The sequence below is a fragment of the Melanotaenia boesemani genome, chromosome 3, assembly GCF_017639745.1.
Source record: "Melanotaenia boesemani isolate fMelBoe1 chromosome 3, fMelBoe1.pri, whole genome shotgun sequence".
NCBI lineage: Eukaryota > Metazoa > Chordata > Actinopteri > Atheriniformes > Melanotaeniidae > Melanotaenia > Melanotaenia boesemani.
This window is the reverse complement of record NC_055684.1, coordinates 6,669,322-6,683,140: the sequence shown is the minus strand read 5'-3', so window position 1 is coordinate 6,683,140 and position 13,819 is coordinate 6,669,322. Positions and strand designations below refer to the sequence as shown.

General features: G+C 40.6%; 1 protein-coding gene across 10 annotated transcripts in view; it reads left to right on the top strand.

The window, feature by feature from the left end:
• The window catches only part of nfasca (neurofascin homolog (chicken) a), a 106,654-nt gene that overhangs the window by 37,290 nt on the left and 55,545 nt on the right, over positions 1–13,819 (top strand). For 7 of the 10 annotated variants that reach the window (XM_041979790.1, XM_041979785.1, XM_041979784.1 and 4 more), the window contains 7 exons: positions 3,386–3,582; positions 4,763–4,885; positions 6,845–7,015; positions 7,711–7,758; positions 11,234–11,345; positions 13,402–13,586; positions 13,668–13,799. In XM_041979790.1, coding sequence (XP_041835724.1) covers positions 3,386–3,582; positions 4,763–4,885; positions 6,845–7,015; positions 7,711–7,758; positions 11,234–11,345; positions 13,402–13,586; positions 13,668–13,799 — 968 coding nt within the window. The remainder of the gene's footprint in view (positions 1–3,385; positions 3,583–4,762; positions 4,886–6,844; positions 7,016–7,710; positions 7,759–11,233; positions 11,346–13,401; positions 13,587–13,667; positions 13,800–13,819) is intronic. The other 3 variants (XM_041979789.1, XM_041979786.1, XM_041979788.1) reach the window with 1 other exon arrangement.

Here is a 13,819-nt window from a genome sequence, read left to right as displayed (position 1 = left end):
GGAGGAGCGAAGTGAACGGATCGGAGTGGCAATGTGCAGGAGATCAGATATATATGGAGGAGCCAGATTGTGGAGTGCTTTGAATGTAATGAGGAGAATTTTAAAGTTGATTCTTTGTTTTACGGGGAGCCAGTGAAGTTGTTGTAAGATGGGGGTGATGTGGTGAGTAGATGGGGTCCGTGTGATGATGCGTGCTGCAGAGTTTTGGAGGAGCTGCAGTTTCTGGAGGGATTTATTGGGGAGACCAAAGAGAAGAGAGTTGCAGTAGTCAATCCGGGAAGTAACAAAACTGTGGACGAGGATGGCAGTGGTGTGGGGGGTGAGGGAGGGACGGAGACGAGAAATGTTTCTTAAGTGAAAATATGCAGACCGGGTGATACTGTTAATGTGGGAGTGAAAAGAGAGTGTGCTGTCGAGGACGACACCCAGACTTTTTACCTGAGGGGAGGGAAGGACAGTTGAATTGTTTATGGAAATTGGATAACTGTTAGATTTGGAGAGAGTGTGGGGCGTGCCTACCAGGAGGACTTCTGTTTTAGAACTGTTGAGTTTGAGAAAGTTGGATGAAAACCAAGAATGAATTTCTTGTAAACAGGTGGTAAGGGAGGTTGGTGGAAGTGAAGAGGATGGTTTGGTAGAGAGGTAGAGCTGGGTGTCGTCCGAGTAACAATGAAAATTGATATTGTGTCTGCGAAGGATGTAACCAAGTGGAAGAATATAGATAATGAAAAGGAGGGGCCCCAGGACTGAGCCCTGGGGCACACCAGCAGAGACAGGGAAAGAGTTTGATTCATGGGATTTTAGTCGAATGAATTGTGTGCGGCCAGAAAGGTAAGAAGTGAACCAGGCGAGGGGGGTGTGAGTGATGCCGATGGATGATAGTCTGTCAAGGAGAATGCTGTGAGAGATAGTGTTGAATGCTGCGGTGAGGTCAAGAAGGATGAGAATGGATAGTAAACCTGAATCTGAAGCTATGAGAAGGTCGTTGGTGATTTTGAGGAGTGCTGTTTCGGTACTGTGAAGGGGACGGAAACCGGATTGAAACTGCTCATAAATATTGTTGGTGATAAGGTGGTTATGAAGTTGAGAAGCAACAGACTTTTCGAGGATTTTGGAGATGAAGGGTAAATTGGAAATCGGACGAAGGTTATTGAAATTAGTGGGGTCCAAGCCAGGTTTTTTTAAGATAGGTGTGACTGTAGCGGTTTTAAGTGCAAGAGGGACAGTTCCAGAAATTAGGGAGGAGTGAATGATGTTGGTGATGAGGGGAGCAAGTGGGGAGAGGCAGGTTTTGACAAGAGCTGTAGGGATATAAAACACATGTGGGATTAAAAGACACGAACACACAACCCCGCCCTGCCACGGACGAAGTTTCTCTGTAAATATGAAATAACCTGGTCAGCTGTTTATTGCACATAAAGACACAGACATATCCCCTGCAGTAATCCCCGCCCCATCACAGACAAAGCTTCTTGTGGAGTATGAATTGACCAATACAAACTTTTTTCTTGTTCTTGCGGCCTTTAGAACTAAGTTCTTGCTTATCGTGGAGTATGTAACAAGCTTTAGGGCCGCTTATTTCTCCCTCTGCTGTGTCTGTCAGGATGCCCCCTTTCTCTCTCTCTGACACTGATGAAGAGTGACATCTCCATCTTTCTAACCCACTCTCTAACACACAACAACACATTTTCACCTTACCCAATGCTTTTCTTTTTGGTGGCCCTTCCTCCTTCATGTGAACTGAGCTACTACCACCCCTACTAACTCAGGAGATGCCTGTCAACCTCTGACAGCTGCAGAGCTTTTTGCTGCTGTTTTTGTTGTATTTGCATCCCTCTGCTGTTCTTCCTGCTGCAGCTGCATCAAACCTAAACAACTCCCAAAGTTTCTCTGAAACTTACAGAAGGTTGGTATCTGAAGAAGAGTCTGAGTTAAACCAGTGTTCATCCTAACAGCTGAGTTGTGATGCTGTTAAAGGATTTTCTCTGACACATATTTCAGCTCTGGTGTTCAGGACGAAGCCAAGTTACACACTGACACACACATGGTTACATCACTGGGAGTATGACCAGTCAGGACAGTGGCACATTGTTTATCTGGAGACAGAACAGTTTTATGTAAGCTAAACATTCACACTGACATAGATTCTTGTCAAAACACACACACACACTTACACAATGAGGCATTTTTTACACACAGACCTCTCCTCTTCCCAGGAGAAGCTTTGTGCTCCAATAATGCACTCAGTTGACCATTCACGCTCATGAAACATTCACAGAAAGTGATCGTTCACTTATTCACTCGCAGCCAGTCTGTCACCACACAACACACACCCTGGTAGGGCTGCCTTTGTCCAAGCTGCACTATTCAAACAACTCACCTTCAGCTCACCATAAAAATGACAAGAAGCATTTATTTTTTAATCCCCTCTCCTCACTAAAAATAGAGACAACTTATGTAAGCATATTGTTTTTCCCTGATCTTTGGGTACTCTGGAAACACCACATGGAACAGGATTAAGCAGCAGCATTAGTGCGTGCACATGCAGAGCATGGAGGATTTCTGCTGCTGTCATATGGCAGCTGACTAACAGAAGATGATAACCAAATGACAAGCCAAGGATTTCCCCATTATCTGGCTGCTAAAACAATTAGATCTTCATGCAGGCATCACCGACCAGATGCCAACGTGCCTTTTGTGTCCTCTGTTACTGCTTTTACATGTCTACTTTCAGCTTGCTATGGAGATTAGGTGTTTGCAGATATAACATGTATCAATTAAGCAGAGTCCAAATTTTACATCTTACCAAATCAGTCAGTCGTCAAAGCTCAGAGCCCAAAGAGCAAGTTAATTCATTAATATGAATAAAACACAGGACTTTCACCAGGCTGGCGCCCAACCAGAGCTTTAATAAACTGAGGAAACCATTGCATCCATGAAGGGACGCAACCTGCTTGTATGTTTGGAAAACTTACATCAGTCTGTTGATTTTCAACCAGTTTTTCTTTGAGGTTCAGTTTCAGGCAGAACTGTGCTCTAGGATGTTTACATGTTGGTTTCAGTCTGTTCAATCCACTGGAAGGAATCTGTGTCGGAATATTTAAATTTTTAAATTTTTACCAAATAATTTTAATCAACTTAATTATTATTTTGTACTGAGTTGGGTCATTTTAATGTTATTATTTTTTTAATTTCTGTCTTTTTTATGAGATGTATATATGAAATGTTTTTCAAATTGTGATTGAGTTTAATCAGTTTAATTAATTTGTTGGTTCATTTTAAAAGTTTGTCCCAGTTTCCATGGTTTCCTGGTTGCTTGGTGTAAATCTCCTGCTCTGATTGTCCGTTACGAAGGCTGCAGAGATAAGGCTTTGATTTATTTCAGGTTTTCATGGCGACGAAACGGGAAGTTTTTCAACATTGGAAAAAATCCGATGGTGACTATGCGGAAGCGTTCGGGAACCCTGGAGATCGGGTTCCGCAGCGGAGAACGGCCGGAGGACTATGAAGGAGAGTACCAATGCTTTGCCAGTAACGACTTTGGAGTGGCTCTGTCCAACAAAATCCTGCTCCGGGTCTCCAGTAAGGACTCATTTCACATCTTCAAAAACTATTCTTGGATGTCTCAGAAACAAGTTTCAGTCTCAGCAGCAGTTACATTACACATGAAAAAACAAAGATGACTTGACACTTTTTAAAGTTTTCTTGATGGTCGTTGGGGAGTCAGCCGTCCATATCGACTGAATAATTCAGGAATTTCATCAACAGGTACACCTTTAGAACGCTACTAGTCCCCCTCACACAGAATTAAAGACAAGAAATTAGATCAGTTACTTTCTCAGAGTGACATGATGCTTTTATCAGGATCTGGTTACCTGTATGAACCATTACATCTGCACTGACCTCCACAACCACATCAGTAATTACCTTAAAGGTGGTTTCAGTTCTTTCCTCTTATACTGGTCCGTTCCCAGTGATCGGGTGTTTTGTTTTGATTTATTTGAATTTTTTTTAATTTATTTATTTTAGTTTTTTTTTAAATCTAATTATGTCTAATTTTATTCAGTATTACATTTATTGAACTAATTTTATTTTCAAATTGTAATTATTTTTTTTAAAATTTGAATTAGTTAAATGAATTTGTATGTTCATTTTAAATATATTATTATTTTAAAATATATTTAAATTTAAATTATATTTAAATATATTATTTTTTATTTTATTTTTTTAATTATATGTAGTTTATTTAGTTTTTTAGATATATTTTATTTAATTTTTATTTAGTTTTTTATTTAATAAACTATTTTTATTTTCAAATTTTAATTGTTTTAAAATAATTTTAATGAGTTTACTAATCTATACTGAGTTGGGTCATTTTAATAATTTTTTTCTTACATAAATTTTTATTTATTGTATATTTTTTTAGTTTTTATTTAACAAATTGATTATGCTGTTATGTTTATATTGTATTATATTGTTAATGTGTTTATATTAATTTAATGTGTTATGTTAACTTTTTTTGGTTTTTATTCAATGAACCATTTTTATTTTAGATTTTGCTGAAGTAGCTTGAGCTGTTGGAAGAGTACGTTCTGAGAGTACAAGACAAACATTTTTACAGCTTCTTTATGTACCAGAGGTTTTATCATCAGTTTATAATTCTCTCATGTTGTACTGGTCTGTTCTCAGGTGTTTTTTAGTAGATATAATCCTAAAATATGTTAATGTCTTCCCCCGCATTCTCCCCTTCATCTTTTTTCAGAGGCTCCCCTGTGGCCTAAGGAGGTCTTGGATCCAGTTTCGGTGACTGAAGGCTCCTCTCTGGTTCTACCCTGCAACCCCCCTCCAGGCCTTCCTCCTCCGCTCACCTTCTGGATGAACAGCTGTGAGTACCATTTCCACTCTTAAACATTTTTCTACTCCATGTCCTACTGATTCACCACACGTCCGCCACTAAAATCCATAAATTATGATAAAGTTTTATGTATCAAACACTTCTCTGAAGGATGCTGCAGCGTGCTGTACATGGACGGGTGAGGTGAGTTAGATTGTTGATAGAAGCTTTATGGAGGAATGTGAAGGTAGTTACAGACCCAGTGTCTCAGAGGACAGAGATGTCCATCAGGTGGAAACACTGGTAGAAAGAGGACCTGAGATAAATCAGAAACTGTTCTGGGAACAGTTATCAGGACTCAGAGGTCTGGAGGAAACACCAGATCTGACACGTTGAAGGCGAGACAATAAATCCAGCAGAGAGCCAGAGGATGTTTTCATGTTCATGCCATTAATATGTGACTTCTGTGATAAATTAATAAACTCAGGAGAAGTCTCACATCTTCTTGACCTCATTTGAACATGTGACCTGAGATCAGCTCGTCATGAAGTCCCAGCCACCAACGTCAGGGCACGATAAGGGCGGCTGATCCAGCTGCTGATTGGTCCCCCGGCATCGTCTCCATACAGCTCCCATCAGTGTGTGCAGTCACCGCAGGATGATGCTGTCAACATCTGTGTGGGTGTGGTGGAAGTTTAACTTTTGCCTTTAGCAACTGAATGATGACGCATCAGCAGTAGAACTGGAACGGACATTGAGCTGACACGATGTGAAGATGGACACACAGTGCTTAGCCTTCATATTATATTTGCTTCTGCTTTATAAATTACAGAAGAAATTACTTTTTGTGTAGTTTTTGTTTTTACATGAGAGCAAAGCAGCCAGTTTAATTAGGATATAAAAAATTCTGCATGTGTGGTAACATCTTAGATAAGTTACTTACACCCACTGTCCACTTTATCAGGTCCACCTTCTAGTACCAGGTTGGACCCCGAACTGTCTTAATTCTTGGTGTCATAAATTCATCAAGGTGTTAGAAACATTTCTCAGAGGTTTTGCTCCATATCAACATGACAGCATCACACAGTTGCTGCAGGTTTGTCGGCTGCATCCATGATTAGAATCTCCCGTTCCACCACATCCCAAAGCTGCTCTACAGGACTGAGATCTGGTGGCTGTGGAGACCGTTGGAGTCCAGTGAACTCATTGTCATGTTCAAGAAAGCAGGTGGAGATGATCTGAGCTTTGTGACATGGTGCATAATCCTGCTGGAAGTAGCATCAGAAGATGCTACACTGTGGTCATAAAGGGATGGACATGATCAGCAGCAATACTCAGGTAGGTTGTGGTGGTTAAACCAGGCCATGTTGGTACTAAGGAGCCCAAAGTGGGCCAAGAAAATATCCCCCCACCATTACACCACCATCAGCCTGAAGAAATTGATCCAAGTCTGGATGGATCCATGCTTTCATCTTGTTTCTACCAAATTCTGATCCTACCATCTGAATGTGGAGCTGAAATGGAGACTCATCAGACCAGCAACATTTCTCCATCTTCTATTGTCAAGTGTTGGTGAGTGTGTGTGAACTGTAGCCTCAGTTTCCTGTTCTTAGCTGACAGGAGACACCCGGTGTGGTCTTCTGCTGCTGTAGCCCATCTGTTTCAAGGTTGAACGTGTTGTGTGTTCAGAGATGATGTTCTGCAGACATTGGTTGTAAATTCTTCTAACAGTATTTTTATCCTTGAAAGCATAACGCCATCCTGCCTTGTTTTGATATTTTCTTTTCTTCAGACCATTCTCTGTAAACCCTAGAGATGGTTGTGTGTGAAAATGCCACTTTTCAGGTCACTTAAAACCCCTTTCCTTCTGGATTTATATGTATTTGTTTCAGTCTATGGTAATTATCAGAAAGTTTGATAAACAGATCAGAACTATTACTTTCAGTGATCATCTGTAAGTGTTGTGTGCTGATGTGTCTGTTTCTTTGTCCTCTTCTCATGTCCCGTCAGTTATGATTCCCATCCGTCAGGATAGCAGAGTGTCCATGGGTCTGAATGGAGACCTATACTTCTCCAATGTTTTGGCTCAAGATGCTGAGACAGACTACAGCTGTAACGCTCGCTTCCCCTTCACACACACCATCCAGCAGAAGAACCCTTTCACACTCAAAGTTCACACCAGTAAGTAAAACCAGGAATTCACATATCTAATAACAAGCTGGTGCTGGTGGGCTTTACAAACTTATTTTAAACCTGGGTACACCCACCAAAACAAGCTGGTTGAATCCTCAGTGGAAGCATCTTTACCCTCACGTTGTGTCCAGTGATTAACACCAGTGGACAAGCCTGGAGCTACGACAACATGGAAACATCGTAGCTATCTGAAATAATTAGACTGGTTTACGATTGATCACTGAAGCTCAGATATAAGGAGCTTCCAGCTCCCTCCCAGACAGGGAAGTGATGTTTGCCTTCATATAAGACGTGAAAGTGAGCTGTGTTCACAGCATCTTCACTGAAAAACAGTGTGTGCACCCAAGTTATTTCCTCCCAGCCAGTCAGAACCAGAGCTAATGAATACTTTCACCTGCTGTGGAGTCATGTGACTGAATGCTAGTTGATCACTTCCCATCCCATTAAAAAGCCCAGTTGTAGCAGGTTTTAAAGGTTTTTGGCCACAGTCAATGCTGCCTTAATATAAAATTAATCTTCCTCTGAGCTTTACCATAAGTCAGCCATGATCCTTCTGGGTCTTTAATTCACTGATGCCATTTCTAATCTTTCAGCGGTGCGCAGTGTTCACCGTGTTTCTATGGTTACAGGATGTGTTTGTCTGTGGACTGATCAGTCATTATGTGTATGCCTGTTGTTTCCAGAGGAGCCGTATAATGAGACATCTTACAATGCCTCTGACCCCTACGGTGGTGAGTCTCTTCCTGTGCAGACAGCTCCACTTCCTGTCAGCCCTTTAATCACTTTCCAAGCTAACATGACTGGCACACTAATCTGCTAGCTCAGAAAAGCTCAGTCTAACCTCTAACTCTGTGCTCTGGTTCTTCTAACAGCAGCTTTTACTTCCTGTTTAAAGCTGTTGATGCAACTTTGAACAATATTACCACCATAGTCGCTATATTCAGTAAGTATTCAGATCCCTCAAGCGACGGGCTTTGTAGACGAGTAGCAAGAAATCTAGATGCTTTTTATGAAATTATTCAAGACTTTTGGAGACTGCTATGACACTGCTGTTTCAGGCCCAATCACTCGTCCTCGTCGTGCGCAATCATCCTACAGAAGACTTGATTTACTGGTCTGTCTATCAATCTGAGCTACACTATCAGAAAAGATATGCAATGCACATTTTTTTTACACATTTGACAGTTTTGTGTTGTCAAAAAATAGTTTAAAGGTCATTAAACCACATAGGCATGGTGTCAAGAAAGGATGTTGCAGATGTTCAAGAAGTAAACTGTAAATAAATTTATGAAAGTAAGATGCCTCCATAGTGTAAACTAATGATGTTTCTATTGATATATTATATAATAATGAAAAACTCTAAATTTTAAGTAATTCATTACATTCAATTTCTATGAAAATAGGTAAAAATGTACCAAATTAAGTTCTTAATTTATTCCACAACACAAAAGTCCCAATGAATGAGAAAAAACCATAACCCCCAGTCTCCACTGGGTGTGTGTGCGCCGTGTTATGGCTGAATCACGGCCTCTGCAGCTGTTCGTGGCCATTTTAGTCAATGGTTTGATTCACTGGTCATGCCACGGTGCATGTTAGAAGCATCCTAGAAGCACCTTATTGCGGCTCTCCGCTAAACATACTTGCTGAATCTATTTTTGATGGAACATGCGTCCAGAACACGTCAAACGCAGCAGTTCATATGGGGGCAGATAGCCCCTTTTTTCATCATGGATGACGAGACGTTTATCCTGGTTGAAGTGGAGAATCTTCTCCACTTCAACAGTGATTTCATGATCTTGCGGATACAGTTAGGCAGACTGTACAGTGTTGACAACTTGGTGACTTTGTCGTCATATTTAATGAGTTTTCAGACCCCTCTAGCAAGTTTTTATCAATAAAGCGACTAGCGACATACCAAGCGACTTTTTCTGGTATTATTGGAGACTTTTGGAGACTGATTTGAAAGAACGTGAATTCCTCTCCACGGCAGCAACCATTACAACTATATGTACCAGGTTTATTATGCAAATTAGGAGATGATGTCATTTAGCAACTTCTAAAGACTTTTAGGACAGCCCATAGCTACTATTCTTACTGAGGAGTTGGCAACGGTGCCGGGTGGAAATGTAACCCTGTCAATGTCTTTTTGGCCTGAGGGTAATTTTTCCTGATAAAGTAGGGTGGGAATTGTTACATTTGGGGAAAAACCAAAGCAAGAATGGACAGAAAAATATTATTTTGCTATTTTAAACATATTTAAGTTGTTTCTTTATTTACATTTTGTCTCTTCCTCAATGTTACTTATTCTCCTCTCATTCACTGTTCTTTATAATTGCATTTACCAGGTTGAGATGGCAAATTATATGATGAAAAAACACACACCTTGCCACTTAACAGCTTTCTCTGTCCCTGACAAAACCTTAGAAATGACTTAATAGAAAACGTTCCAGACACCACCAAAGAGGACTGAGCCAAAGCTCAGGACATCAGAAATGAGAAATCATCTCCATCCAAAGCCCATCTTCAAGTCAGTGTTAATTGATCAATAAATAAACATGCAGTTATCAACTCACAAATTAGCCTTAATTCACAATGACACACACCTCCTACACACACTCATAGCTGGTGAAGGAGCAGATTAGCCAAAGTGGCAGCACATGTGCAGTCGACTGAGTTGAGGGGGGCAGCAAAGATGGTAGACGATGTTCCCAGTCTGAGACCAGGCCAGCGGCTCCGAGGCTTAGAGGAGGATTAGATCTCATGATGAATATTCAATGTGGGTTCATGCTGTGGTCATTAATGGTGATATATGTATGGAAATTAATTCCACTGGTGTATGCATTGCTGTGTGAGAAGTAGCAGGGACGCTAACAGTTTACACATGCTAGCATCTTTATTATTATTCAATGAATACACAAAGAAAAGCAGCGCATCAGTGTGTTTTTAGTGTGTGGGATGTCTTCTTAGGCAGCTAACATCAGCTGACATCTTTCCAGGTTCCTCTCTAACCAGCTGGTATCTTTTACTACTAACCCTGTTCTCTCCGTCTCACCAACATCAGAAGATCCACCTTATAAAGCCACCTGGAGAAGCTAACAGCATCCAGAGCTGCACCACATCAGAGGCTAATGCTAATTAACCCCCTACATGTATCAGCAGGACTTTAATCCAGTCTTCAGAACTTTCTGACTCACACAACATGTTTGTAAATTAGGATTAAAGACCAAAAGTAGCTGCAGAGGATTATTATGACAGTTTAGATTTGTTGGCAGGTTTTTGGATGACATTTAGTTTCAGGTGTGAAGTGTAAAAATGGACTTAGTTTTCTTTAAGTTTCATTCAAATCTGAACTATTTAGGCGTAATTGGAGGTCATCTGAAGCTGTTTTAGATCCACAAGCAGAATGAAAACCCGCCTTTTAAATAGTTAAACATCATTTTATTACAGCACAGACTTTTTATTCTTTAAATGACTTCAAATTATGTTTTCATCACAAATGGGTAGTTTGAACTACACACTGAAAGAGGGCTTTCATTTGTGTGAAACTAAGAAAAAGTGTTTGATTTCGCTGAATTTACACCCAAATTAAAATGCAAACCTGAGGGTTTACCACTCCTGTAGAGTCAAAAGAGTCTGGATTTATTTACAGATCCCTTCTGGATTATAAAAGTTCCAATCTGACATCCAGCTGAACAGAGAACAAAGAAAACATCAAGCTTGTGTTTTAGTAAAGCTGCTATACGACTTTGGCTTCATGCTTTTACCAATCCCTGCCGGATGGCAGAACATCGTGCTGAAGACTGGTGCATCAAATACACAACCTTAAATATCTTCTACTAACCTCTTTACAGCACACACAGAGAAAAAATGGATCTGCTTTTAATGGCAGCCATTGCCATCTGTGCTTCCTCTGTCTATACAAAGCAAGATCAATGACCCTGTTGTTGTTTTTGAATGTCTTAATGTCTTCCTGTGAGAGAGAAGCCAGAGGCTGTTAGACTTTTTTACAGCCCGCTTTTGTCTCTGAGCTGACATCCAGGATAGCCAAAGCCTTCTGCAGAAGGAGGCCAGAAGGAAACTATCCCAATAATAACGGTGGATTGAAGTCATGGAGGGAAGATTCAGCTGCTTGTAGGAAATAACTCATGCATCAAGGATGAGTAAATGTGTTTATGTGTGTATTAACCTGTCCTTCCTTATCTGCAGGTCGTAAAGTAGCGGAGACCACGCCGACCTTCCTCTCACCCACAGGACGCGAGAGCTCCAAGATGGTGCTGCGAGATGAGAAGCTGCAGCTGGAGTGTATTGCTGCAGGACTGTGAGCACACACACACACAGAACGCCATTCTCAGCTGTCAGTTCTGTAGCATCACATGTTGGAAACAGCCATGATTCAGCTGCAAGATGCAGATATTTTTCTGTAGTTATAAATCTGAGGAATAAAATGTCTGAGAATTCACAGGCTTAAACACACATTCAGCTGGCAGCTAAGATGTCTTTATATAGAGTCAAAATGACCAGAGGGGTTAGCTCGTCAACCCAAAACACAACTCACCCAGTAACATTAGTAAAATTGATCTCCAGAAGGGCAGAAAAATAACTTTTCACTTCACCATGTTGTGTTTTGTTAACATGAAGGAAAGAAAATGAACTGAAAACAATTGCTTAACACACAGTTTAACATGAAGTTGCTCTTTTAGTTCAATTTATGTTCACTTTAGTTTGTTTTATTGTATTTTTCAGGCTTAAAAGAAAAAAAGGAACTAGGATATAGAAAATTGTTCTTCTGGTCTGGATAAAAGTTAGCAATTTAAACCCCTAAAATCAGAATCAGAATCAGAATCAGATTTATTGCCAAGTAACTTCCATTCCAAGGAATTTGTTGTGATTTGACGGTGCCTACATATAAATAAATAAATAAATATGAACCATAAAGATATGAACAAGCCAACTGAACATATAACATTAAAACTCTGCTAGATCTCCACAGGCTCTGGGCCCTATCACTTTTACCATCAACAGTGTAACTCTGCGGGCTGAATTGTGAATCTCACCCTTTAGGGGATCTATGGTGGTTTTTCCAGGCATTTATATTCCATTCAGGAAGTTTACAATCTTTCCAATGTGCAAAATGTAGTGTTTATTCAGACTTTATATGGTAAATCCACAATGAGTAATTCATGATAACACCATTATTTATCACATTTTCATCAAAAAAATGTGATCACTATTACTACTATGTTGCTAAGAGTCCTTTATTTTGACCTGGAAACTATCCTGTTAAACTTAACCACTAGTCAGATAGCTTGAATTGACTGCAATGTCCAATCAGGTGCAGCCAAAGATCAACAAGTGAGCAGAAAGTCCTATGTCTGAAAAGAACAAAAATTGCATGTTCTTCCCATGTATGCATGGGTTCTCTCCGGGTACTCCGGCTTCCTCCCACTGTCCAAAGACATATGTGTTAGGTTAATTGGTCACTCTATATTCTCATTTGGAGTGAGTGTGATTGGTTGTTTGTCTCTCTGGCCCTCTTTGCCCCTGTGACTGGCACCCTGTGACCCTAAGACTGGCGACTTATCCAGAGTGTACTCTGCCTTTCACCTGATTATTGCTGAGTTAGACTCCAGCTTTCCCGTGACCCTGAATTGGAATAAGTGGCATAGAGAATGAATGAATGTTGACTGGCATTAAAAGAGTTGAGCTTCTACATGTAGTTTTACATTTAAAACAAACAGGTGTATGAAAAATATCATAGAGTTTTAAGGGTTAAAGATCAATTAATAACCAAGACACTGTGATATTAAACTGTTCTGCTTATGTTCAGAAGAAAATAATACATATTAGCAGCACTGAGTTATTTACTTCCTCTTTGAGCAAACATGTTGTTTTGACAGTAAATAGATGACAGTAACAGCATGAACTCAGATCCGTTCATCAAGTTTCTAAACCCACTTTTACCAGTTCAGAGTTAATGAGAACTGCATGTATAGCACCCCATCCTGAGCATGAATGGTGTGGTGGGTGACGGTGGGAAGGAAAAACCTCCAGTGGAACCAGAACCAGGAAGTATGGTCATCTTCCTTGACCAGTTGGGGGTGGAGAGGATTCACAAAGACCAACACACCACAACATAGAAAGCTGCTGTTGTTGCTAATGACACCCATAATGTTATACACCTACATGGAGAGTAAGAGAGCAGAGAAGAGCATCATCATCATCAACCCCCAGCATCCTTAGCCTATGGCATGGATAAGGGTCACTAAGCCAGACTTAACCATAACCATTATCAGAGAGGAAAGTGTGAAGCCTGATCTGAAAGGTAGAGGGGTGTTTGCATTTTAGCCCAACCCTTCCATACTTTTTACTTTCAGCCCGACTCCCACCATCAAGTGGTTTAAGAGGGGTGCGGAACTGCCTGCAAGGAAGGTGAAGCTTGAGAACCACAACAAGACCCTGAAGATCATCGGCGTGTCAGAAGAGGATGCTGGAGAGTACGTTTGCTTGGCCAACAATCACTTAGGCAGCATACATCACTCCATCTTTGTTCAGGTCAAAGGTGAGGAGGTTACAGATCAGCTGATCCCACAAACCGATGGATTTATACAAACATGCTAACCTGATGTCATCTGATCCTCAGCGGCTCCTTACTGGCTGGACAAACCTTCCAACCTGGTGCTGGCTCCAGATGAGAATGGACGCCTTGTGTGTCGGGCCACTGGCAATCCCAAACCTAACATCCAGTGGCTTATCAATGGACAACCTCTAGAAAGTAGGAACTCTGTTTGATTG